The 27,366-nt window shown below is 37.1% G+C and overlaps 1 protein-coding gene across 5 annotated transcripts in view; it reads left to right on the top strand.

Annotated features, from left to right (window-relative positions):
- The window catches only part of ARMC8 (armadillo repeat containing 8), a 103,461-nt gene that overhangs the window by 20,988 nt on the left and 55,107 nt on the right, over positions 1–27,366 (top strand). For all 5 annotated transcript variants that reach the window (XR_011251494.1, XM_069564721.1, XM_069564699.1 and 2 more), the window contains exons 2-7: positions 4,878–4,954; positions 17,670–17,741; positions 19,076–19,218; positions 19,323–19,420; positions 22,673–22,765; positions 26,339–26,419. Coding sequence is in view for 4 of the 5 variants with exons in the window: in XM_069564721.1 (XP_069420822.1) it covers positions 4,878–4,954; positions 17,670–17,741; positions 19,076–19,218; positions 19,323–19,420; positions 22,673–22,765; positions 26,339–26,419 (564 nt within the window). In the remaining variant the exon portion in view is untranslated. The remainder of the gene's footprint in view (positions 1–4,877; positions 4,955–17,669; positions 17,742–19,075; positions 19,219–19,322; positions 19,421–22,672; positions 22,766–26,338; positions 26,420–27,366) is intronic.

The following is a 27,366-nucleotide window of genomic DNA, read 5'->3' as shown; positions in this document are numbered from 1 at the left end:
GGGTGATGATTGACCTTTTCCAGTCCTGTGACCACTGTTGGGTCTTCCAGATTCGCTGACATATTGAGTGCAGCACTTTGATAGCATCATCCTGTAGGGTTTTGAATAGCTCCATTGGAATTCCATCGCATCCACTAGCTTTATTAACAGCAGTGCTTCCTAAGGCCCATTTGACTTCACACTCCTGGATGTCTGGCTCTGGGTGACTAACCACACCATCATAGTTATCTGGCTCAGTAAGATTTTTTTTTTTTTGTACAGTTCTGTGTATTCTTACCATCTCTTCTTGATCTCGTCAGCGTCTACTAGATCTCTACTGTTTCTGTCCTTTATTGTGCCCATTTCTGGGCAAAATGTTCCCTTGATATCTCCAGTTTTCCTGAAGAGACCTCTAGTCTCCCCGTTTCTGTTGTTTCCCTCTGTTTTTGTGCACTGTTCGTTGAAGAAGGCCTTCTTGTCTCTCCTTGCTGTTCTTTGGAACTCTGCGTTTAGTTGGGTGTACCTTTCCCTTCCTCCCTTGCTCTTTGCTTCTCCTCCTTCTTCAGCTATCTGTAAGGCCTCTTCAGATGACCACTTTGCCTTCTTGCCGTCCTTTTTTCTTTGGAATGGTTTTGCTGGCTGCCTCCTGTACAGTGTTATGGACCTCCATCCACAGTTCTTCAGGCACCCTATTTACTCTCATCCCTTGAGTCTATTTGTCTCCTCCAGTGCATATTCATAGGGGACTTGATTTAAGTTGTATCTGACTGGCCTAGTGCTTTTCCCCACTCTCCTTAGTTTAAGCCTGAGTCTTGCTATTAGAAGCTGATGATCTGAGCCACAGTCAGCTCATCAACCCAACATTTAGGTCTTAGTTATTATCTTGTGCTACACATCCATAGCATTTGGCATAATTGATTACTCCCTTCTTAAAACATTACCTTATCTGGCTTCTTAGGCTTCTTCCCATCCCACTGGCTGCTTGTTCAGGTGCTTCAGAGTTCAGTCTTCGGGCTCTGCTTTATCCTAAGTGAATTTATCCTGTTTATACTGCTCCTGTTTATACTCATCTCCCTAATTTGTGTCTCCCACTCAATAGGTCTCTCCTAACCTCTCGACATATATTCACCTGTAACTTGACATTCTCACTTGGAAGGCTAATAAAATTTTCAGTTCTAACAAAAACTGAACTTTGATCTTCTCACTCAGAGTTGCATCTCCCACAGTCTTCCCCATCTCAGTAACTGGCAGCTCAGTCTTTCTGGATGCTCAGGCAGAAACTTTAAGTATTATCCTTAGCTCCTCTATTCTTTCACATCCCTCATCTGTTCCAACAGCATATCCAATTTGATAGTCATTTCAACTTTAACATTTATCTGGAATCTGAGTGACTCTTACTACCTCCAAAACTCTTGCCCTAGTCCAGGCTTCCTTCATCTCTCTGAAAGAATAGCACTTCTGGTTACTGAAATAGCCTCCTACCTAGTCTCCCTGCTTTGTTCCCTAGCCCAGTCCACATATTTGTCCGTTTCTATAGTTGCAACTAGAGCAGTCCTTTTAAAGCAAGTCAGTTCATGTCTAATGGCTTCCCAAATCATACTATAAAAATAAAAATTCTTACAATGACCAACCAGACTCTAGACCAGTGTTGTCCAGTGGAAAAATAATGCAAGCCACGTACGTAATTTTAAATTTTCTAGCAACCATGCTGTAAAAATAAAAAGAAAACAGATGAAGTTAATTTAAATGTTAAATCTAATTTAAACCTATATACAGAATATTATTTGAACATACAGTTAATGTAGGAAATTGTTAATGAAACTGTTTTACTTTTTTATATCAAGTCTTCAAAAATCTGGTATGTATTGTACACAATTTTGATGCCAAAGTTTGGTTGGAAATACTTGGTTTGTATTTTGCTTGGAAATACTTGATTGGTATTTAGGTTTCATGAAATACAGTTGAAAGTAGATTTACATACCCAAGTATTTCTAAACAGTCTTAAAAGTTTTCTAATGATTGAATCTAGCATTGGTTTTTAAATATTTAATTTTGATTAATTAAAATTTTAAAATTTTAAATTCAACTTCTAGCCACATTCCAAATGTCCAATAGCCATATGAGGCTAGCAGCTATCATACTGGACGCCGCAGCTCTTTACCATCTGGCCCCTCTTCTCTGAACTCATCTCCTGCTGTTTTCTCCTTTGCTCATTCTGCCCCAGCTGTCACAGCCTCCTGTTCTTTGATCCCCTCAGACGCTTCCCATTTCAGAGCCTTTGCATTTGTTGCTCTCTTTGCTTAACAAGCCTGGCTCCAAGATAGCTGCATGACTTACTCCTTGACCTTTTTCACCGCTTTTCTCAAGTGTCATTTTTTCTCTGAGCACCTATTTAGTATCTGTACCAATCGCCTTCTCTCTCAAAGTCTTTTATTTTCAGGCTGCCCTTTTTTTAAAAAAAATATTTATTTTTATTTATTTATTTGGCTGTGCAGGGTGTTAGTTGTGGCATGTGGGATCTAGTTCCCCAATCAGGGATCAGACTCAGGGTCCCAGCATTGAGACAGCTCAAGAGTCTTAGCCACTGGACCACCAGGGGAGTCCCTCTAGGCTGCCTTTTGAAAGACAAGAGAAGAGGGCTGAAAGTGGAGAGATGGCTTGATCTACAAAGGAAAGCAGTGAAATAGGAGAAATGTCCCATACAAACAACTAAATGAATATGTTAAGCGGAAGCATAGAGTAAAATCACTTTGGACAACCGACCAGATCCTCTAGCTTGCTACTATGTAGGCAACTCACAGGTTCCATTTTTGTACATATGACTGGCCCCTTTATAGGTGTAAGCTCTGTACAATTCTGCCTTAGCTTCCTCTTGCATCTCTTTGGCACCTAGCATAGAGCTTTGACCCAAAGGCAGTGTAGCGTTTCACTTATTGGCTACATATTGATTAACCTTCTGTGCTTTCTAGTCTGCAGTTACCTCTCTACCATCTACCCTTCGTTTTCAGTGCCGGCAACTGGAATCCTTGCTGATGGTATTTGTGTGTTGGCTTCACTCGCTTTATGGCTGTGGTTGTGACCCTGATTCTTTCCTTCTCTATTCTTGTGCACTGTTACTCATCTTCTAAAACCAACTCCTCTAAGAAGTCTTCACTGATTCTCCCAGTTTATTAATACTCTCCTAAGTGCTTACCTTTATTTGTGTATACTTCTGTTTTATATTCTAATAGGGAATATAAACATGTAAACATAGTTAGAATAGAATATGAATTCTTGAGGGAGAGACCATGCCTTCCTTTTTTTTTTTAACTTTAATGCTTTCCTCTGTACCTTGCATATCTTATTAATAGATAGGCAGTGTTTATTAAATGAATGTACAGAGAATTAGTACAGAGAAGTAGACTTGTTGTTAACGGGAGAAATTTGTTATTTAAAATAAAGGTTTTAAACCCAAGTACGTTTTTAAAAACCACATTGAGAGGCAAGAGATATAGGGCTGTGGAGACAAACAGTAAAATCAAAGATCAGTCCTTACAAAGCAGGGAATACGGACTTAGCATTATTGGAAAGTCAGGAAAAGCACATGTGCTCAGATGAAGTGAGAAGACATATCTGTATTATGGGAGTGCTGTTTTCAGTTTTATCCTGGATTTTGCTCTTGGGTATATTATTTTGAGGAAACCAGACCCGTTAGCAAGTGCTTTATGTTACCTGTCAGGCATAAGAATTTTCATCAGTGTGTCTTATTGCTGCCAGTTTGTTCTTTATAAATGGAGTATGTATTAAAAATAGGTGTTTGCATTGCCTACAAGGATATTTTTGTTGCAAACCCATAATATGAAAATACACTTTGATTTTTAGCTTAACTATATTGCCTGAAATTTTTTCCAGAGTTATTTTCAGAGACTCAGAATTTTAAGCTGACACTGTGTCTTGGCAGTTAACTCTTTTCTGATCAGGGATTCTGGATGAACTGGAAAAGTATTTCTTCCTCTCTATAAAAGCTTATTGCTAATGGTTGATAGTATATGAGCAACGTATTCCAGCAGGCATCAGAAAGAAACAGCAAGGGATAAAAGTTCTTTCTCTCTGGTTCTTAAACATATGTTCTTTGTTTTAAATGATGTTAAGCATTGAAAATTAAATATAAAAATAAGTATACCCCCCAAATAAGTATTACAGGAAATAACATAATAGAGCAAACCCCAAAATACAAATAAAAGGAGGTAAGTGTCTCCCTTGTTCTTCATATTCTAATTCCTCCCTCTTCTGGTCAGCTTTAGCCAATTCAGACTGGGTAACTCATTTGGACCTGATAAATCACCCTAATTTTTAATTTTGTTTTTCCTCACAGAAAGTGTGACAACGACTCCTTTATATTAGTTTTTATTTTTTACTTACATCTGCTTCTTAGCAGTAGAGCTCCTCTGTGTCGCTCTGAGGGTCTTCCTCTTGCACCGAGACTACCCTTCATAAACTGTTCATGAAGTCCTTTCCCATTTTTCCTTGCTGAGATCAGATTTTCCCTCCCTTTAGTGGATATAAACAGAAACAGCATTCCTATCTTTTTTCATATGTAGGTGACATCCAGCACTTAGTTAAGAAACTTAGCTTGCTTCTTAATACTTAGGCCCAGTTCTGTTAGCAAAGCTTGCAGTGCTCACTACAAAAGTTCCTCTGTCTAGTTATGTTAGTAAGAACTGGGTATCTCTTTCTTGCTCATCTTATTTTTTATCTTGTCACAAGATTTTCTCAGATTGATTTAATATAAGTATATATAAAAATGTGAATGCTTCTGCTTTAAGTTAGATTATATAGCCATTTGATGTTATAGGTGATACTGTGAATTTGTGATTTGCATGGCTTCAGATGTCATAATTTTTCCCCCCACTTTCTAGGAAGTAACAGCTAGCAGTCGCCACTATGTTGACAGGCTATTTGACCCTGATCCCCAGAAAGTTCTACAAGGTGTCATGTAAGTAGTATGTATTTAAGAGTCTATCAAAAAATCTTGTTTGTTTTATGTTTGAATCTGATAAGTATTATAATTCTGAACATATAGGGTTATAACTTTTCTGTTTTGGAAAGACCCCTTGACATTCATGACTTTAATATGATGCTGAAAAGAATTGTCTGTTGGGTAGTTAACTGACATGGTTAGCTTCATTTTTTTGTAGAATATTTGCTTTACATTTTAAAAAATGTTTAGTTTGGAGAAGGCTTTTGTTACTTTAATATCCAGCAAAAGCAAGAGAGTAGAATTGGTGATCTTTTATCATTTGAAAAGGCTGGGAGAATAGGTCATTGGGGTTAGAGGTGGTTTTGTTTTGTTTTTGGTTAACTCATTGACGGTCTCTAAAGTTTGGATTTCCTAGTGATGTTTTAAATATCAGGATTTAGAAAGCTGTGTTAGAAAATTTAAATAAACTCTTGATAACCTTAATGTTCTTCTTTTCTCCAGAATTGCCTCATGTTTAATGAGAGGAAACATTTTTAAGCAATATATCTGAGGCGATTATACTTAAAAATAATTAAGTGGTACAAGTGCAGTAAGATTGCAAATGATTGAAAGAATTCTCGCTCCTAAAAGCAGGTTTTTATGCTCTTATCACACCACTTCTAAGAAAGAAAAAAGTGAAAATGAAAGTCGCTCAGTTGTGTCTGACCCTTTGCGACCCCAAGGACTATATAGTCCATGGAATTCTCCAGGCCAGAATACTGAAGTGGGTAGCCTTTTCCTTCTCCAGGGATTCTTCCCAACCCAGAGATCAAACCTAGGTCTCTCGCATTGAAGGTCTAGCCTAAGGCAACTCACTGGGTTGGGAAACACAGAGCATCCATAGGCGTGAGCTGTGTCCTGGGGAAGGAGGACCCCAAAAATATCAGGATGAGATACATTTGAGATAGCAGTGAGGCACTCATTTGTCCCTTTCTTCTTCTTGCCCTGTTAGTGTGATCAGCAAAATAGCATCTTTAGCTTAACTCTTGCTCAACCTTGGCACGACTAGGATGCTTTGTTTATGGCAGTTTCTACTGACTATTAATTCTTATTCAATGCTCACCCCCCACTTTCCAAAAAAGGCTGTATATAAGGGATGTCTTGGGGAAAGTGGTTTATTTCTAACGTAGAGGCAAGATAAACAAGCAAGGCTGCTTAACTATTCAAACTGAGCTAGAAGGAAAAGTGAAGAGGAGCTGAATGGAGACCCATGTGGGATACTTGACACCTTTTTTTCATGTCTTCTCAGTTTACAGAGACAGGAGATGGTATTTCTTATTTTCTCATTATGTTAACTTTGCCTTTATCTTCTTAACTAGGCTGGGAGACTTAATAATGATTTAATCAACCCCTGTAAGTCTAGTTTGATTAATACCAGGGCAAGTGGTATTAAATCCATCTGTTAAATCAGTTTGGTTGTACCTGCACACACAAATTTCAAATCCTGCAAGATGATGCTGTGAAAGTGCTGCACTCAATATGCCAGCAAATTTGGAAAACTCAGCAGTGGCCACAGGACTGGAAAAGGTCAGCTTTCATTCCAATCCCAAAGAAAGGCAATGCCAAAGAATGCTCAAACTACTGCACAATTGCACTCATCTCACATGCTAGTAAAGTAATGCTCAAAATTCTCCAAGCCAGGCTTCAGCAATATGTGTACCATGAACTTCCTGATGTTCAAGCTGGTTTTAGAAAAGGCAGAGGAACCAGAGATCAGATTGCCAACATCTGCTGGATCATGGAAAAACATCTATTTCTGCTTTATTGACTATGCCAAAGCCCAAGCCTTTGACTGTGTGGATCACAATAAACTGTGGAAAATTCTGAAAGAGATGGGAATACCAGACCACCTAACCTGCCTCTTGAGAAACCTATATGCAGGTCAGGAAGCAACAGTTAGAACTGGACATGGAACAACTGGTTCCATGGTTTCAAATAGGAAAAGGAGTACATCAAGGCTGTATATTGTCACGCTGCTTATTTAACTTACACGCAGAGTACATCATGAGAAATGCTGGACTGGAAGAAACACAAGCTAGAATCAAGATTGCTGGGAGAAATATCAATAACCTCAGATACGCAGATGACACCACCCTTATGGCAGAAAGTGAAGAGGAACTAAAAAGCCTCTTGATGAAAGTGAAAGTGGAGAGTGAAAAAGTTGGCTTAAAGCTCAACATTCAGAAAACGAAGATCATGGCATCCAGTCCCATCACTTCATGGGAAATAGATGGGGAAACAGTGGAAACAGTGTCATACTTTATTTTTGGGGTTCCAAAATCACTGTAGATGGTGATTGCAGCCATGAAATTAAAAGACGCTTACTCCTTGGAAGGAAAGTTATGACCAACCTAGATAGCATATTCAAGAGCAGAGACATTACTTTGCTGACTAAGGTCCGTCTAGTCAAGGCTATGGTTTTTCCTGTGGTCATGTATGGATGTGAGAATTGGACTGTGAAGAAGGCTGAGCACCGAAGAATTGATGCTTTTGAAGTGTGGTGTTGGAGAAGACTCTTGAGAGTCCCTTGGACTGCAAGGAGGTCCAACCAGTTCATTCTGAAGGAGATCAGCCCTGGGATTTCTTTGGAAGGAATGATGCTAAAGCTGAAACTCCAGTACTTTGGCCACCTCATGCGAAGAGTTGACTCATTGGAAAAGACTCTGATGCTGGGAGTGATTGGGGGCAGGAGGAGAAGGGGACAACAGAGGATGAGATGACTGGATGGCATCACTGACTCGATGGATGTGAGTCTGAGTGAACTCTGGGTGATGGACAGGGAGGCCTGGCGTGCTGTGGCTCATGGGGTCGCAGAGTCGGACACGACTGAGCAACTGAACTGAACTGAACACACACAAATTAGTTGAAGGGATAGGTCAAATTGACATGCTTTCTTAGACAAGCAGACACTACCCCCATACAAAGCCAATTGATAATCCTATATATCACTTAAGATTCCTCAATAAACAGTTCAGTTGGAAATGTCAAACTCATTAAGTGTTCAGTAAATGATAGAAGATGTTATTGTTGTTGTTTTTATTATTTCTGCTACTATGGTTGTTTAGGAGAAAAGGTAAATTTCTCAGTTAAGGATTCTTCATGAAAGACTTGTATCTTGAGTTGTATCTGATATATGTAGCTAATTCAAGTGTTAATTGTCACTGTTAGAAATTTCTCATTTACCCAAAAATACCGTAGCTTCTTGAAAGGTGATAAAATATCAAATAAAGCATAAAAAACACTGGAAAGAGTGTATTATTACAAACCAACTAACATATAGTTTGATAAACTTAGTGCCTCTTAAAAAATTGTCAAGTCTTAGGCACTTGGCTGTCAGCCAAGAAGATAAGAAAGGTTTTGGGGAAGGAATGGATAGTGGAGTGAAAAGAATATGGGCTTTCAAGCTGGACAACTGTAAGTTAAATACCTGCCTCTGATATTTCCTAGTAGAGTCCTTTCCTAGTGTAATGCTTGGGCAAGGTATCTCATTTCCTTGAGCCTCAACTTTACCATCTGTAAAGGGAGGGTAATACTGCCCATCTTGCCAAGTTAAGGATTGAGTCAGAAATATAAAATTCAGTACCTGGTATGTTGTGGATACCCACAAATTGGCACCTCAGTGGTTAGTAGTTAGTTATCAGCCCTAATTTAAAACAACTTCAAAAGTAAGAGGATTCTTTTCAAAGAAGAGGAAGAAAAATTTAAAAAATATCAAAGAGATAAAACAATTCCCACTGAAAGAAGAGGGAGAGGAGCTAGAATTTTTGATTCAGATAAGAAAATGTGAGTGATAACATTTTCCAGTAAACATGATTGCTGCCTATAGTTTTAAAATCTATTTTTAGCTTGAAATGGACAAATCAACCCAAGTCCTTTCACTTTATGGCCTTCTAGAGGTGTGTGTAGTACGATTTGATAAAGCTTTCTTTACCCCAGAGAGAAAAAGTTATGTTTTCTGACTTAATTCTTGCCTGAACTTTGTTACTGCCTGAAAATTAATTGTGCATAGTCAAGAGAATGAAAAGTGAATCACATTTTTAACATTTTATTCATTTGTAAGCAACCTTATCTAATATAAGAATAATACAGTATTGATAGACAAAAAGAGGGAACCAAAATGATGTTTAGGAATAGAGAGTTGACCAGTTCTTTTTTTTTTAATACACATTACACAGCCACTGTTGAGTCATTCATACAGAGACTATTACTAGACCAAAATAAGCAGGTAGAAGGGAGATGGCCACAGATCGTAAACAACCAAAGGTAGATTTCTAATTTTTTTTTTTTTTTTAGATTTCTAATTTTAGAGAAGGAAAAGAACAGAGGCTGAAGTAATCTGCTTTGAATCTAAAATATCCAATGAGAAAGACATAAAAGAATTGACTAGCTTTAGCTATAAGAGTTCTATCATTTTTCTGGCAATATTTATCTGATTTTTCGCTAGTGGGAAAAACAAAATTGAAGAAATTAAAGATGAATTATAACTTTCATCATGACCAGTAGCTAATTTACTCATTTGAGTTAGAGCCATAGCCCTACCTGTAAATGGAGGGAACTTTGTAGATAACCTGTGTTGTGAAGGACCATTTTATCTAGTTAGTGATGATTGAGGATTTATCGTAGAACAACTTTTTTGTTGTTGTTAATAGTGCAGTATTTAGCATATATTTGAATGGTCCTATTATATTAAAGGTTGAGAGCATTGAATCTTAACCACTAGACCACCAACGACGGTATATTAAAGCTTTGAAAACAGAATTAGATCCTGAAAAGCAAGGTTTCAAATGTATAACTGAGTAGTTGTGGAATAAGATAGGAGTCAGAGAGAACAGGGGGTCACCTGTGTAGGCCATAAATGTATAGCCTTTGCAACTACAACAGAGAGTAGGTACATCAGATAAGCTACATTGTATTGCAGATTTTGAGCTTCATCTAGTGTGGTGATCTGTGTGTGACTTAAAACAGTTACACATATTTTTGGTGGAGTTACTCTGGTGTTAGCTCAACCATGTTAAATCTCATAGTTGCAGTTGTTGAAATATTTTTGTAGATCTTAGGTCAAAGCTGCTTAAACATTGTGCTTTTTGACATACCTAAGTTAGAGCACCTGAATCTTTTTACATTAGTGATTCTCCATGAAAAAAATAGGTATCCCTATGTGGCCTTATGTTGATGATATTCCCTATGTTGAAAGGTAAAAGATAGTATAAGCAAATGTGGCTAGCTTTATAGTTTCAAAGTTGAATCAAAGTAGAGAACTAGATAACTAGATAATCAAACTCTTTCTGATAAACTAAGGCAGGCAGTTGTGGATACTGTAGAATTGTGTGGGTTTCGCCAAGTATCTGTTTTTAAAAAGTGTCTTCTGAAGTGTTTTAATGTACTGAAATCATTTGGTAATGATTTTTCCATACGTCATTTTCTGGTTTCAGGGAAATATATACCTCTGGTTTCAGTAGAATATAGACACTTTCCATTTTCTTGCATGAGCTAAAAATATGAGCTGCCATAAAAATGAAGACTCTGGTTTTTGGAAATTTCAAGTTAAAGGATAAGTTTTAGGATAATTCAAAAGAAATATCCTGTTAGTTAATCTTAACAGTTAAAAGTTAACTTTTAAAGGTAAACAGGTACAGGTAGACACAAGTGAAGATGCCCTTAATACCAAATGAAATGGAGTGATTCCTGAGAGTTACTTGTTTAAAACTTTGTATCCTGAGACAGTTTAGTCTGGTTAAAAGAGTAGCAAGATTTTCCAGACATTATGAGAACAAATTGACATAGTTTTGTGTTCAGATATTTAAGCTGTTTATATACGTATGTTATCTTAACTTTGAACATAAAAAATAGTGGAATATTTGTACGCATATGTGTATATATATATCTTTTCATATTTATAAGCCACTTAAGTGTATGCTTGCATATTCATAATGTTCTAACACATTTTTTATGTTCTTTGGCATGATTACATATATTAAAAAGTTTATTAATGTTCTGTAAAAATATTTTGGCATTTATTAGTGCAGTTATTACATTGTACTTTTCATCTTTGGAGAATGTAAGGTGATTTGTGACCATATATTGACAAGACAGAGTTAAATACAGCTCCTAATTTCTGAACTAGTGTTTATACAAATCAAAAATGTAGCTCATACTCCTTACATTCCAAAAATATACACCTCAGAGTAATTTGTTTATAAGAATGAATTAAATTACTGTCAGTTCTTAATTTTCTTCAGTTTATACGTACAGTAGCTGCGTAATAAATGCCTTGACTTGAAGTTCACTATAAGTCTCAATTGTCTGCTGAATCAAAGCCTTATATTAAAAAAACTTTAGTTTGAATAATAGATCATCATTATCTAATCTTTTAAAAATTGACAGTTTACATATGGTAATGGTGATTCTAATTGGAATATGAAGACTCTCATTCCTTAACCATGTTGGTTATTAGAATGCTTATTGTACTTGGATATTTGGATGTTACATTCTCCAGAAAGAACATCATAGCAATTATTCTTACAGGGTCAGAACAGTGAGTATGTTTGTAATTTTCCAAGTCCAAATAATTTTTTTAACGTGTTTACCCTGTTACCTTATTGTAGCTACCCACAAATACGTATTTTTTTCTTTATATCTTGTAAAAAGTTAGTTTTCATAAATTGATCAGATTTTATACTGAGATTGTAGTTTTCCATATCTACTGTACTTTTTGGCTATTTCACACTAATTAGATCAAGAGTGAATGTACATATTCCAAATAAGAGCTACTTTCAGGTAAGTGAAAAGTCATACTGGTTCAGAATGAAAATGACATCATTGATCTTAAAGTTTTGGCTTTAGCCTTCAATGATTTTAAAGATAATTTTCTGTTTTTAGATGCTAATTAGGTTTTCAGTTAAAATTTGTGCTATTTTAACTTTTTAGGAATAAATATGCTCATACTTGATTGACTTAGACTTTGTTTTTCCAACGGGTCTAGATTCCAATTATTATTATTATTATTTTGCTTTTTCTACTATTTTAATGGCAACATGTGGTTTTACTTTCTTGGTTCTGATCACAAATCATAATACTCTGGTTTACATGTATGCTATAGTAGGCATTATATATGTTTCTTTCATATTCAAGATCTTTTTCTCTATCACACTAAAAATTATTCACCGAAAGAGCAAAGAAAGGAATTTGAAAGATTAGCCTCCGTGTAAAAGTGGCCACATTTTGAGTCTACTTATTAGTGGGCAAATTTAAGATTTTAGCTAGATGTTAGCTGAAAATGTTCCCTGACAAATGCATTTCTATAACATCTTAATATTGGCTCCTTTTCTCCCATCCTCAAAGAGTAGACTGTCCCCAAGGCTTACATTTTAGCTTTTCTATCTGGATATTCTTATCTTCAAAGATAATTCAATATGTATAAAGTCAAGATAGATCCTTGTCTTGCTAAGAGAATTATTCTCCAAGCTTCCTGTGTTCCCTGCACCCAGGCACCCAGACCTGAAGTAGTCATTTAAGACATGTCATATGTCACTTTCTCTCTGCTTATAACATCATCTTGTTAACTGCTTCCATAAAATGTCCTCTCTATTAATGATTCCTGTGGCTGCTACTTAGTCAGTCTCATATAACCGGATACCTGGGTGGAGTAATTTCTGTAACAAGCATTGAGTGCCAGGCAGGTGCTAGGTAGGCATTGTGCATTGTGCCTGCAGTCACTGCTCTGGGGAATGTCTAATGCAGGAACCAGATAGCTAAAGAGATAGTTCTCTACAGTCGGATTAGTGAATGCTGTGATAGTGATAAGCACAGGGGGTCTTGGGGCCACAAAGGAAGGGCATCAGCCATTTAGTTGCCACTCTTGACTCTAGAATTATTGTATTCCAATCTGTTCCACATTCAGCTTATCCTCCTTTGTCATTGCTTCCTTCATGTCCTTTTTCTGAGCAAGAACATGATTTCTCTTTAATTCATCTCCCTTTAGTTTGTCTCTTCTCCCTGTTACTTTTCTAACTTTGTTCCAGGCTTAATGTTCCCACCTTAAAGGGAATCTCCTTTTCAGTGCTGGTCCTAGTACTGCCCCAGAAATATGCCATATTCCATTTCCAATATGATCCCTTTTGCCCTCCTCATCCACTTACCTAAATCCTAGCCATTTCCTAGGCTAGTTCATCTTAGTTCCTACCATTGCCTAAAAACCTGTTAAGCTTGTCTTATCTCCTTTTCTCAACCCTCTAAGCACACTGTTTATAAAACGTCACTGCCTTAGTGATTAGTTGTTAGTGTTACTTTTGTCTCCTCAAGAAGATTGTAAACTCTTCAGGTCAGGCATCTCATTATGTGATGCTTTTGTATCCTTCATAGAGCCTTGCACAGTGCTGAGCCAAAAAAAAAAAAAAATCATTGAATTTCAGTAGTGTATAAGCAGGACATTCCCCTCCTACCATCAGTATTAAAGAGTAGTGGACATGAGATTATATTTTTTTGATCTACTAGGAAAAGGATGTTTTTGACTAAAAGATAGGCTTTTATTTTATATAAATTGAAAGATAGGAGAAAAAAAGAAATACATTTACTGAATTCTTGTATCTTTTCAGTCAATTTGTTCTGAATGCCTGATATGCTGGAGGTGATGGAAAAAACACTTGGCATAAAAGACATGGGTTGATGGCTCTGTTATTTATTATGGGGCTCTGAGAAGTGCCCCAAACCTGAGTCTTAGCTTCCTCATCTGTAAAATCAGGTTAATATTACTTAAGGTTGTGATGATTAAATAATAGGTATGGAATGCTTTGTAAACTTCAAAGCAATGTATAAGTTTTGCATAGTTTTGTTGTGCTCCCATCTTTATAATTGTGTTTCTAGTTTACAAAAATATGGATTTCTATATGGTATATTTTGTGATCCATTAATAGTAACTTCTGATATTTCCAGATCATACTGGTTTCTTGCCCCTGAAGAGGAAAAAAGTAATGAGTGTGCTATGATAAAGAGCACTAGAAAGGATACCTACCCAGACCTGGGAGTTGTCAGGGCATGCTTCCTGGAGGATGACAACTGACATATAAGCTCAGACCTGAAAGATGAGTAAAGTTAGCCAAGGAATGATATAAGGGAGGGGATGATAAGGAAATGAGAGAGAGAGAATAGCTACACTCTGGAAACTGAAAGAAGCTTCATTTGGCCAGCTCTGAAATTGAATCTATCACTGTACTTAGGTCTGCTAAAAATGAGTATATGTGTTGATTATTGTCTCTTGCAGTTTTTACCTCTTTCATAGACATGATCTTCTGCTATCCTTTTATATTAACAACTAAATAGAATTTATTTGCAGGGCGTTAACATCTCTTCTTTAGTATAGATAATATTTTACTTGTTAGAACCAGAGCAAGAATTGTTTTCTTTAGACATTGGTCCATTTAATTATTTTTAAATTTGTTTATTCATTTTCTGGCTATATTGAGTCTTCATTGTTGCACTTGGGCTTTCCCTAATTGTGGCGAACAGAGACTGCTCTTCATTGCAGTGCGTGGGCTTCTCATTGCAGTGGCTTCTGTTGTTGCTGACCACAGGCTCTAGGTGCAGAGGCTTCAGTAGTTGCAGCATGCAGGCTCAGTAGTTGTGGCACATGGGCTTGGTTGCCCCATGGCATGTGGGATCTTCCCAGACCAGGCATCGAACCCGTGTCTGCTGTATTGGCTGGCAGAGTCTCAACCACTGGACCACCAGAGAAGCCCCATTGGTACCTTTTATTAATTGTGTTCTCTTTAGTCTGCAGTTACTTTATAACTACCGGCTGCCTCCGTCATGTCCATTTTTCAAACTAGTAAAGAAATTGGAAAATTGGTTTTGGAGGAGTTTTGTTTGCTTTTGTCTGTAAAAACATTTACTCTGGCATCGTTTCAGATATTTGGGTTGTATTTATAAGGTTAGGGTCACTCATTTCTGCTCAGTTTAGGAAGAATGGGGAGAAATCTGGGAAAATGTTAGAATTAGAAGTTCCATAATAGAAAGCCTCTAGAATGGCACCTGGCAAAAATAAACTTTCAGTAAGCTCCCGGATGCATGAGTGTGCTGCGTTAGTATAGGCAGAACACATTAAGAGAAGAGAAGAAGAAGGAAAATGACAGACTGCTAGGTTAGAGTCTATAAGCCGACAGTTGGGAAGTCAGTCTCTAAGAAAACAGCAGGCATCTATAAGGAGGCAGGAGCCTAGATGTACAGTCTCTCATTAATTGTGTTTTGCTCAGTGAAGCTTCGATATCACATGAATTTTAAAATCATATATCAGAGCTTGGTTAAAACCATAGTAAGCTTCATTCAATTTAGTCCTCATGAGCAAACAAATGAACAAAATACTCCTGCTTATCCGCTATAAATCATATGGAAGATCTGAGGGATATTCTAAAGAGAGAGAGAGAGAAAGAGAGAGAGAGAGAAGGCCCTCAAGCACTGAGCTAAAGGAAGAACCCTAATAAGTACAGTGTTTGGCTCAAGACTGGTGAAAATGCTATTCTTATGGGGAGGATCAGCTTTCAGCAGACCACCACATCATAACAGCACTTTCCTATAATAATCAAAAAAGATAATTAAGGAGAGGGGTATTATCGTTACCAGGGTTTTTAATGCTGATGAAATTGGTTGGTGTTGGAAACACAAGCTGACAATAACATGAAGTCATTGATTTTAATAACTCCCTCTCCACCTCCACCCCCCAACCTTTCCCCCTGGTTTTCTATCCTGTTTTTCTATAAGATCATAGTTTGCCAATTACAGGACTTTTTTAGGAGTATAACTTCAATGGTTGACAAAAAATTTCTATGTTGTAGAGCTCTGCCACCTAAGAGAAGTTAGGAGAGATGCTCAGCAAGTAACTAGGGGAATGTATTTTGGCATATGAAAGAAAGATAACTTATAATGTTTCAATATGTTAGTGCTTAAGCATGAACATGTTAGAAAACTTAATGAGGTATGAAAGCAAGAGCTGAAACTGTGGGCTGATATTGGTATGGTATTGATAACCCCATCTACCATGAGTGCCACTTATTTGATTTTCCAAAATGAAGTAACTTTTAATAAAAAGTATAATCTCCCTTTTATTTACAAAGCAGGTACAATACTGAAAAATACAGTTTTCTTGAAGATTGTGCAAAAACTGCTTTCTGTTTTAAAACTATGGCCAGAAATTTTCAGACATCTTCATAAACATCTGAAATGTCCCTGGGAGGCTCTGATGCCTTCTTCCACAAGAAGAAGAAGGTTTGAGAACCATAGTGTTTTTATATTAAGATAGCACTACTGACCCATTACCTTTTTTTTTTTATTAAACATTTTATTAGTACTGGGCTTGCTGCTGCTGCTGCTAAGTCGCTTCAGTTGTGTCCGACTGTGCGACCCAATGGACAGCAGCCCACCAGGCTCCTCCATCCACAGGATTCTCTAGGCAAGAATACTGGAGTGGGTTGCCATTTCCTTCTCCAAGTACTGGGCTTATTTTGAGCTATTTATTTTTTCTCTGCCTGTCCTTTGAGAACAACCATGTGTTTGTGAACCAACTGGTCATTGATAGAGATACTCTTATTGTGGAAAAGAGTTTCACTCCCAGAGAAATGGAGATCTGAGTGTAGCAAGAGTAAAAAATACTGGTGAATAAATGGGAAATATAAAAGATATTTTCTGGGACTTCCCTGGTGGTCCAGTGGCTAAGACTCCCTGCTCCCAATGCAGGGGGGCTGCGGTTCAATACCTGTTCAGGGAACTTGATCTCACATGCCACAACTAAGACCTGGTGCAGCCAAATAAGTAAATATCTTTAACTTTTAAATAAAAGATGTTTTTGTATTTTTTAATCTCCTTAAAAGTGACTGTTTAAGCAAAAATTGTACAATATAGAAAATTCCCTGGCTGCCCAGGGGTTAGGACTCTGTACTTTCACTGCAGGGATCCAATCCCTGGTGGGGAAACTAAAATCCCACAAACCTCATGATGCAGCCCCCCCCCCCCCGCAAAAATAGTGCAATATATCATGTTGTTTCTAACTAGTTTAAAGATGTATAACAGCAGGTCAAAGAATGAATGGGAAGATGGAAGTATGTTTGCAAGGCTCTTACAGTTCACATGAAGTAGGACACTATACCTTGAAGACTGTGATAAGTTAAAAGGTACATATTGTAAACTGTAAATCTACCATTACAAAACAACAAAACAAAACCCAAAGAAGTACAGCTAGTTTGACAATAAAGGAGATAAAATGGAATCACAGGAATATTCGGTGCAAGGAAGTCAGAAAAAGAGGAAAGTAAAGTCATGGTCCCTGAAACAAGGTCAGGTCTATTCCTTGGGCTGGCTGCTTTTACTGCCTACTCCCAGAGCTATGCATGAGAAGATGGCCTGTATTTCTTATTATTCAAAGGATCGGTGGTCTTTTTTTGAAGAACTCGGCTTTCTTTGTATTGAAAGTCTTTTGCTGATTCTCAGGCTGTCTCTCACTCCCCCTCCACTGCTGCCCTCTTGTTTCATAGCCCCTGGTTGCACAGCCCTGTCTCTGTCCCGTCTCTTTAGCACTCCAAGCAGAGAAGTGTCAGGGTTTTACTTTGTTACTTAACATCCGTACTTGACAATCCAAGATGCTGTAAAATAAAGATAAATTAGTATCTCAACACATCTTACCCTTTTCTCTTTTCCTTGAATTCAGAGACATGAAAAATGCTGTAATTGGAAACAACAAGCAGAAAGCCAACCTCATTGTTTTAGGAGCTGTTCCAAGGTAAGTTTGCTACCATCCCCTTTTCTGCTATTCATATGAAGTTTCAGATGTGTTCTCATTCTCAGTCATAAGACCCTTCTTTTTTCTGTATTGTCTGTCCTACTTTTTTTTTTTTTAAATAAATGCTTTGAAGTATATGAGGCATCTCTTTTAAAAAATTAAGATACCAAGGAGTGGAATATATGAATACTTTTTACAGGTTTGGGAAGATCATTGACCCTGCCATAAAAGGACACGTTGGGTAAATAAGCAATGTACACCATCCTGATTCTTCCCGGTCTCCTCAGAGCTCTGGCAACTTTTATATGATGGGCTAATAATTTCTTAGGATTCTCAAAACCTTTTTTGAAATTAAAAAAAAAATTTATTTTTTGACCCTGCTTTTTAGAATTTACTGGCTTTTAAATTAACATAGAAAGTTTCATGTCTTCTGATGAAGCTATTAAGCTTCTTTTTGGCAGACAGTGATAATTGTTTAACTGCTTCTTTGCCTTTGCTACCCAGAATTAAGTTTTATGTGCAGTTACAAATTTTTCATTCAGAATTTTTAAATGTCTTGCTTTTCTTTCTTCTTTTTTCTTTCCTGTCTTTTAATGTAGGATTGTTTAATGGTTTTGTTGTTTTTATTATAATCAACCATTGGTAACTGTAAAGCTGTCAGCAGCCTTTCTTAGGGGACTAGTGCTCAGTATATATAAATATGCTTTAGGGAGCATGAAGGATGTACCTTAGAACATAAAAGAGATAGTCATATGTTGTAGACAATTGGAATTTGGGGAGTAGTTTTTTGACAGGCTAGCCTAGAATAGAATAGGATCTTTTGATGCCCCAAATAGGAGAATTAGAGAAAGAAGAGAACTTCCGTTGTTTGAAGAGCTGCACAAGGACTCTGAGTATTCCCTCTAGGCTAGATGTCTGTGATCTCTGAACTGTGGTAGTGGATATTCAGGGTCCTTAAGATCCACCAGCACTTGGCTTTGGGAATCTTCATATCTTGAAGTGTCAGATAATGTGGACTGTCGTGCTGGCTGTTTCTACAGGACATCGCTTGTGGACAACTCTCAGATTTTGAAGTTCTGACACACTAAGATTGTATGATAATTCTGTTGTTCACAAAGAAGAAAATCTCTTTTGGTTCTCCCTGCTGCCCATATTCCTTTATTAAATTAACAGCTTATATAAAGATATGACCATTTCCTAGCAGCCTGTAAACTCACCTACCATATTTTCAGTGTGTGGGATGTATTGGTAGCCTTTTCTGTAACATTACTTTTAGCTAATGTTTACTTTTAAGTTTTTTAGTCTCTTCTGTTTATCAAGTTCTTTCTTTTTAGATTATTGTACTTGCTTCAGCAAGAAACCTCAAGCACAGAATTGAAAACTGAATGTGCAGTGGTATTGGGAAGTCTTGCTATGGGTACTGAAAACAATGTTAAGTCTCTACTAGATTGCCATATTATCCCTGCCTTACTGCAAGGTATGTAAGGAAGTCATTTTTATACAGGTAAAAAGTAGAATCAGTTTGCAGCGTTTTAAATATAAGTTGAAAGCATGAGTCTCAAATCTGTTTTCTCTTAACAGGACTACTGTCCCCAGACCTGAAGTTCATTGAAGCTTGCCTCCGATGCCTGCGCACCATCTTCACCAGTCCCGTCACTCCAGAGGAACTACTGTATACAGTGAGTTTTAGGTGTTTTTCAATCATCAAGTTACATTTTTACTAACAGCATACTTCTGATTTACTTAGCTTAGCATCTCATAACTGATCTTAGCTGTGATAACTATGTTATAGAAAAGTCTCAAGAAATATTTGAATTGCTAATTTGCAAATATCAAATGTTCTAGGCTTTGTAAAGCAGTGAAAGGTAGTCCCAGACCTTGAGAAATTTATAAGCTGGGGTTTTTTGTTGTTTTTTGTTTTGTAAAGACCTTTCTTAATTTCTTAAAAGGAAACACATTTAATGCACTCACTATAGGTTAAATCTGGTAGAGGAGGCTTTATGGAGAAGGTAGAATTTGACCTGATCTTGAATAATGGATAAGATTTCAAGAAGTGTAGAGAAAAGAAGCTGTTCTAGGGCACATCTTTGAAAAAGAGAATATGCAGGACAGTGGACAGAATAGTTTAATACAGGAAGGGAATCATTGTTCATTTCAGCTGAAAAGGTGAACCAGAAGCACTTGTTAGAGGCTTACTTACCAGGCTAGGATCAGAGAATACATGTGAGAGAATCTAAAGATCTTCAGAGTTATTCATTGGTTTTCAGAAACTTCAGGGATTATTAGAGTGTGTTTTTATCTGTTGCTTATCTGGGGCTTTCTTAATAAATTTATCAAGGCTAGTATTTTTTAAACTCTCTTATCCACAATTCACAGTAGAATTATATTTTCCACGGCCACACTGTGTGTAGGGGGTGGGAGGTGGGGGCGCAGAGTGGTGGTGGGAATATCTTGAGATAGTCTTCACAAAACAATTGCATAAATGTGGTGCCTTCTGACTTCTATTTTATCCTTTTTCATTTTAAAAAATGCTGGTTGTGATTCTCTGAGCTGAGATGCAGAATCATAGTTTCAAAGTGGACACATATGTATTGGAGATCTTGTCCAGGGTCATGTTTTACAAATACTTCAAAAATATAAGTAGTCAAGAGGCATAGGCAAAGCAGGCAGGGAGAGGGACATGTCATGTGCCTCCAGAGTTTGTTTTTCCTATATTAGACACTTGCTCCTCTGGCCTGTAATGATGCCTAAGGTCTGTAAATGAGGCTTGTGGGTCATCTCACACAGCAGGGAGCTAAATTATGAAGCATCTTGATTTTATACCTCAAGGATTTGTGTAACATTCTTTGGGGAGCCACGGCTCATAAATCCATAGACCATTTACCACAATGGTTCTCAAACTTGAGCAGGGACCGAAATTACCTGGAGAGCGTATTAAACACAGAATCCTGGACCCCTACCTCCAGAGTTTCTAATTCAGTCAGTGTGGGATGGGGCCTGAGAATATGCATTTCTAACAAGTTTGCCAGTAACTGGTAAACTTTAGTATCTGGTAAACCAGATGCTACTGGTCCATGAGAACTGGTCCACTCTCTGAGAACCACTGGTTTACTGTAAGCATTTCTAAATTGAGGAAGCATTCTCACAGCATTCTATATAGAACTCTCCATCTGAGTATCAGTCTGTTTACTTAAGGATTTCCGATTGTCATTTTTACAAAGAAATTAAGCCAATCACTCATCTTCTTTACCCTAGAAGTTTTTCCCCAACCCTCAGCCCAGTAATGGGGAAGGAATTGACCCTGGTCAACTTATTCAGCTCCTTCCTTCTCTCTCTCTAAATTGATTTCATGATCTGCTAATGGATTGTGGTGCGTAATTTGGAGAATGCTGCTATATACCAACTTAGCTTCTTTTTGCAAGAAAAATTAAGACACAGGGACTTAAGGGACTTTCATAGGATACCTAAATTATGAAACAATTTTAAGCCTCAGAGACTGTGGAGACTCTAAAAAATGCTGGGTGGGATAATGACAGAGAGTAGTATTTCAGTGTAACTAACTGACATCTGTGGGTAGGATTGTATAGAGACCAGCTGCCATAGCAACTCAGGCACTAAACTAAGGAGCGCAGAATCCTGTTGAAGAGGGCAGAATGTCTAGTTTGAAATTGTTTATAAGATGAATGACTTTGGGGGAAATTATGTAACTGTACTTTGCCTTGTTTAATCAACCAGAAACTGCAGATATGTAACACAGCAGCTTGCAGTATCTTAGTTCCCTGGCCAGGGATTGAACGTTGGGCCCACAGTAGTGAACACCCTGAGTCATAACCACTGGACTGCCAGGAAATTCCCTCATTTTGTGTTTAAACTGCTTATGACAACACAGGGTTATAACAAGCAAGGGGAAAAGATTCTATTTGTAGGCATCTTCTACAAAAATAGCCTACTATTTTCCTACTTAGCTTTTATGTATCTTGCCCAAACCTTGTTTATCCCAACAGTGGTATTCATTTAAGTTTCCTTCCTTGCCCTCTGTTGTCTTTTGTCAAAGTGTGGTCTGTGGACCAGCAACATCAACCATTAGTTGGGAGTTTGATAGAATGCCAAATCATAAGTCGTACTTCAGACCTACAGAATCAGTCTATACATACAGAGTATCCCCTGAGAACATACATGCAATGCGCGTTCGTATCTGAAGAGCATTGCTGTAGGACTTATGACAGCACTGACTAGGGCACTCGAGCTAAGTCTCCTTTTCCATCTGTGGTTTGGGCCAAATATCCTCTCAGTGTTTAAATCATGAAAGAGGAGATTTTTTGAGAGCCCTGAGGCAGATTGGGTGGATTCTTCTTTCTTCTGTACCATCGTGTATGCTGTGAAGTGTCAGTAGTAGGCAGAGAGTGGGCTGTAAGTGAGAAGCTGCTTTTATATAAACTGTCTTGTCTTGTGAAGACTGAAATTAGCTCACTACAGTTATTAGAAATGTTAATCTGTTACTGATACTTACCAAAACATCTCAGACTTCAAAATTGTGAACTTTTATTTTAATACAGTAATTCCTCCTTATAAGCTATGTAGTAAGTATTTATCTCATTAATTACGTCACATTTTGGTTTTGGAATAGATTATGTCAAGTCTTATTGAAATGATCTTGTTTTATTGTGGGGATGTTTATGGGAGAGAAATTGAGAATTTTCTGTTCTTTTATTTTATTATCAAGCATGAAAATTGAAGCCCCTTTCCTTGTCCTTTGCCTAAACAGTTTTGATTACATGTTGCTTTTGTGTTGCTATGTTCCTTAAACAGACTTGATTTACTGTCATTAAGATAAGAGGCTTACATGCGTACCTGTCCTTGGAAATCAGTGTTAAAGACACTCACCGAGTCTGAGTTCCCTGTTGCTCTGCTCTTCTTCCCTTTCACTCCAGGATGCCACGGTGATACCGCACCTCATGGCGCTGCTTAGCAGGTCCCGCTACACCCAGGAGTATATCTGTCAGATCTTCTCACACTGCTGTAAAGTAAGAACCAGGATAATGTCCTCTATAATATAAACACTTGTATGCCCTCAGGAGATGTGCCTTCTTGGTATGTCCTCCTGGAGCTAATCTGTACACATATAAGCAGACCTATGTATGTATATAATTTCTCCTCTTTTTTTTTTGACATAAATAGTAACAGACCATACATACTGTTCTGTACCTTGCATTTTTTACTTAACATTTTGAGGGAAATTCCATATCAGTACATAAGGAGCTTCCTCTTTCTTTTTTAAAAAAACAGATGAATAGTATTTTTTTGTATAGATGTACAATAATTTATTCACCTTTTTTTCTACCATTGGGCATTTAGCTTATTTCCAGTCTTGTGCAGTCAGTGCTGCAGCAAATACCCTGTATGCAAGACATTTTTATAATTTACAAGCACCCTTATGCCACTAACAGAACTCAGCTTTCTTTTAGACTGATAAGTAGCATTTGCTAGCTCTGTTCAGGATTATCCATCAGTTTAGGTAGTTAAATATAACTAAACTTCAGGAAACATTGTAGCATATATAAACCCATGTAGCAGTGACAATAGTAATAGACTAAAATCCAATATTGATTTCCCTACTGATACACCAACAACATGTGTCTTTGAAAACAACTGATCTGATGATCTCTGTATTGTCACTAATTATAAATTTTTTTTAATTTTGTATTGTTTACATACAAGCCGGAAGTAAAATTTGTAATAGCATTTTAAGACTGATCTACAAATTTGCATATACTAGTATCAATATGAAATAAATTTACATACTTTGGACAGGGGAGATAAAGAAAGAGGTTTCTAAAACATTTGTGTTCTGAGCTTTAAAGTTATCATTAAAGTTTTGAAATTCTCTCCTTGATTTATTAAGAAGCAAAAGAAGGGTGGTAATAATATTGATTGAAATCCTAACTTCTAAGTTGTTGCCACTTCCTAAGCAGTTATTCAGATTTTGATAGCAATTATTTGGTGTTTAGTTTAGGAACATGAGGGCTTATGTACTTCCTACTCTGAGGAGACTGCTTCACTAACTCCAGGTTCATGCAGGTTGATTTGGAGAGATTCAAGAGAGACTTAATAAGAAGAGAACAATAGTTCCTCGTCTTTAGTTGGCTCAGCCACTAATTCCTTCATTGTAGTTGTTTTTACACAATCCTGTCTACAACCACAGAGAGAAGGAAGAGGTTCTTTTGTAACATATTTACTGCAATTTGGACAAAGAATGTGAGGAATTTAAAGGTACAATATCTTGTAAATGATGGGGAACGGTATGTACAGAGAATTGCTTTGTGTTTCACCATAATTTCTAAACATAACTCCAAGACTGAAAACAATCTAAATGTCTAACTACATGTGAATATATGTAGTATTTATATCGGGCCTCCCTGGTGGCTCAGTGGTAAAGAATCCACCTGCCAATGTAGGCATCACAGGTTCAATCTCTGGGTTGAGAAGGTCCCCTGGAGAAGGAAATGGCAACCATTCCAGTTTTCTTGCCTGGGAAATCCCATAGACAGAGGAGTCTGGCAGGCTACAGTCCATGGAGTCACAAAAGAGTCAGACACAACTTAGCAACTATACAACAAGTATTTATATATAGTATTTTTTATATATAAATATATAGTATTAGTTCACCATTTGTGTTAAAATAGAGGAAAGAATATATTTGGGTATTTGTTTGTATATATGTAAAATGTCTTGAAGAGTATAAAATAATCTATTAGTATTAGGTCACCTGAAAGCAGGAACAGCTTGGCTGAATACAATGGGAGAGCAGTGAAGTACAGGGAATAAAAGCAGCCCCCTGCCCACTTGGCTGTTCTGTTGAACATTACCTGTATATAAGTCAGCATGTTAAAATTTGTAAGCCAAGGCTAACTGAGGCTTATCTTCAGAATTTATTCTAGTTATGTTTTATTAATAGATAAGAAAAAAATGGATCAAATTCTTAGAAGACCCTTCTTTTCCTTGGCTTCCCCATCATAGTCTCCACCACTACCCTTGTAATGAATAAGCCAGAGACCATGTTTCAAATGAGTCAATTCAAATAGAGAGCATTTAGAGCAGAGCCCCACATGTAGCAGGTACCCAGTAAGGAGTACCTATAATTGTAACTGCAGATGCATGGGTGAGAATGAGGTAGGAAAAGAATATACTTCAAGCCTGTGCGCTGGGAATGTCAGTATTTTCAGTTATTATAAAAGCAAGTTTGTACTGTTCTTAGTGGATATATACTGATAAATAATATCAAGAAGTTGTACTCTGGGAATTTGTCCTCATACCCTAAGGATCTGCACTGAGATGCCGCTTTACTAATATTCAACAAAACATTGTTTATAATAGTGTGACATTAGAAACTACTTAAAATATGTAATGGGGGTTTGCATGAGTCAACTGTGGAATATTATGTAGTGATTAGAAGTTAGAAAATGTATAGGATCAATTAAACTTCAGTTTTTTAAATGTGTGGAAATTAAGAGAGAAATTGCTGTTGTTTTTTTTTTTAAGTACTCTTAATAATAGATAAAATATTTAGGAGCCTATAAAATAGAATATGGCTCTTTTACTACTTGGAGGTAAGAAAATGCTAATCTTTCCAGTTCAAATGATGGATATTTTGGTCTGAGAAAGAATGAGCATCTGTAAGATCATTATTAGCTAAACAGTGAATTGGAGAAGTGGGTTGAGAGCTCTTTTTCTACACTAGGAACTGGTTTCTTCTGTTGAATCCAGACAGATAGCCTACTTTTTGAGGCTACACTTTTATCTCCTAAATAATGATAAACATGAAATACCATCCTTGTCTTGGCTTTAATTGACTTTTCATTATTTGAGTGGATGGGTGGGATATAAAAGAAATCAGTTAAGTACTGGGAAAATCGAAACCTTGCATTAACCTTTAGCCACTTTGAAGATCTTCGGTAAATTGATTAGTAGAAAACAGGTATTTTATTCTTCAGGTAAAGAATAAAATAGCTGAATGTTCCTATTTCTTCGCCTACTAACTCTAAGAAGTAGTAATTTTAAAAGAAATGAGAGAGAAAGAGAACTAAAACATGTTTACTTCCCAGTTACAGAGTGTTGTTTCCCACCCTCCACTGCTCAGACCTCCCTGATGTGTTGAGGTAGCTTGGGCTCTGGTCTAGTTTCTCTTGCAGCTGATTAGTTTTAGACTTCCTCTGACTAAGTCATCAGTCTTAAGTTGTAAGAATGACTACACTGTCTCCTTGGGCATAGGGGATAAGGGTGTACAAGTGAAATGCAAAATTTGGAGTGCTTCTATTGCTGTGATGATGAGGGCCAGTATCAGAATATTCTGTGCCCCCTTCCTTATTCTGGGGAGGTAAGGGGCCAGCGAGCCGTTCTAGAGAACTGAGATGAGAGGTAAACTGTGACAGCCCTTTGCAGGACTGAAAACAGTGTCTACCCTGCTCTTTTGGAATGGGTTTATACAAATGTAGAACTGAAAATTCTACATTGCAATGAATGTGGTTTTCCGCTTTTAAGTAAATGCATTATTGGAATGAATTATTACTCTTCTTAATATATTTTCTCTTTTCTTACAGGGTCCAGATCATCAAACAATTTTATTTAACCATGGTGCAGTTCAGAATATTGCTCACCTACTAACCTCAGTATCTTACAAAGTAAGATGTTAAAAATTATGGCCTGATTTTTATATTTTATTTTTGGTTTTTAGAGTCTTGGTCGGGAAAGACTGTTGTTTCTTTGATAGATATTGTGATCAAGAATTGTATTTTATCAGTATAATGTTGTGAGGCATTGTTTTTTCTATAGAATGCTTTTAAAAACAATCTACCTTGCTTTTCCTTTTTTTTTTTTTTTTTTCTTTTTTTAGGATATGGTTGTGGTATAAATTGCGATTTGATTTTTACTTGTGATCATTGGTAGTCTCTTTTGGTATGGTATCAGTGCCAAAGTTGCATGTACCTTGAAGTATGTAGGAGCAGGGGCTCGCTTGCTAGATCAGGAAAGACTTTGGATTGACTTCCTATTTGAAATCTTTATTTAACCACAATTGACTCAAACTTCCAGCATGGTGTTAGTAGTTTAATTGCTAAGTCATGTCCAACTCTTGCGACCCTATGGGCTGTAGCCTGCCAGGCTCCTCTATCTGTGGGATTTCCCAGGCAGGCATACCGAAGTGGGTTGCTGTTTCCTTCTCCAAAACTTACAGCATATACCCACATATACATCAACATTTAAAATGTGTTCTATTTTGTATTTTGAGTTAAAAACATCAAGGGTTTTCAGGTGTGTTAATTTAATTTCTTTACTATCTTTTATATACAGGTAAGCAGTATCATGATATTCTATCAGGCATTTAGTTAAAACTTCGATCATTTCAGTATTGTCCCACTGGTAAGTTGTAGCAAATATTGGGACATTGTCTTTCTTGTGTCGCATTAGAACTAAGTATGGTAGGAATTTCTTTTAGAGCAGAGAAGCAGTCATTCTTGTTTTCTATCCATTTATGCTGATCCTAGTCTGCTGTTGTGGTCCTTAGCTTTATTGCAGATATGGCCTGCTAATATGTATGTTTTCCCTACCCCAGACATCCAAAGTTATTAAT

This window comes from Ovis canadensis, chromosome 1, assembly GCF_042477335.2.
Source record: "Ovis canadensis isolate MfBH-ARS-UI-01 breed Bighorn chromosome 1, ARS-UI_OviCan_v2, whole genome shotgun sequence".
Taxonomy (NCBI): Eukaryota; Metazoa; Chordata; class Mammalia; order Artiodactyla; family Bovidae; genus Ovis; species Ovis canadensis.
The sequence above is the reverse complement of the archived record's forward strand: the minus strand, read 5'-3'. Positions and strand labels throughout refer to the sequence as shown.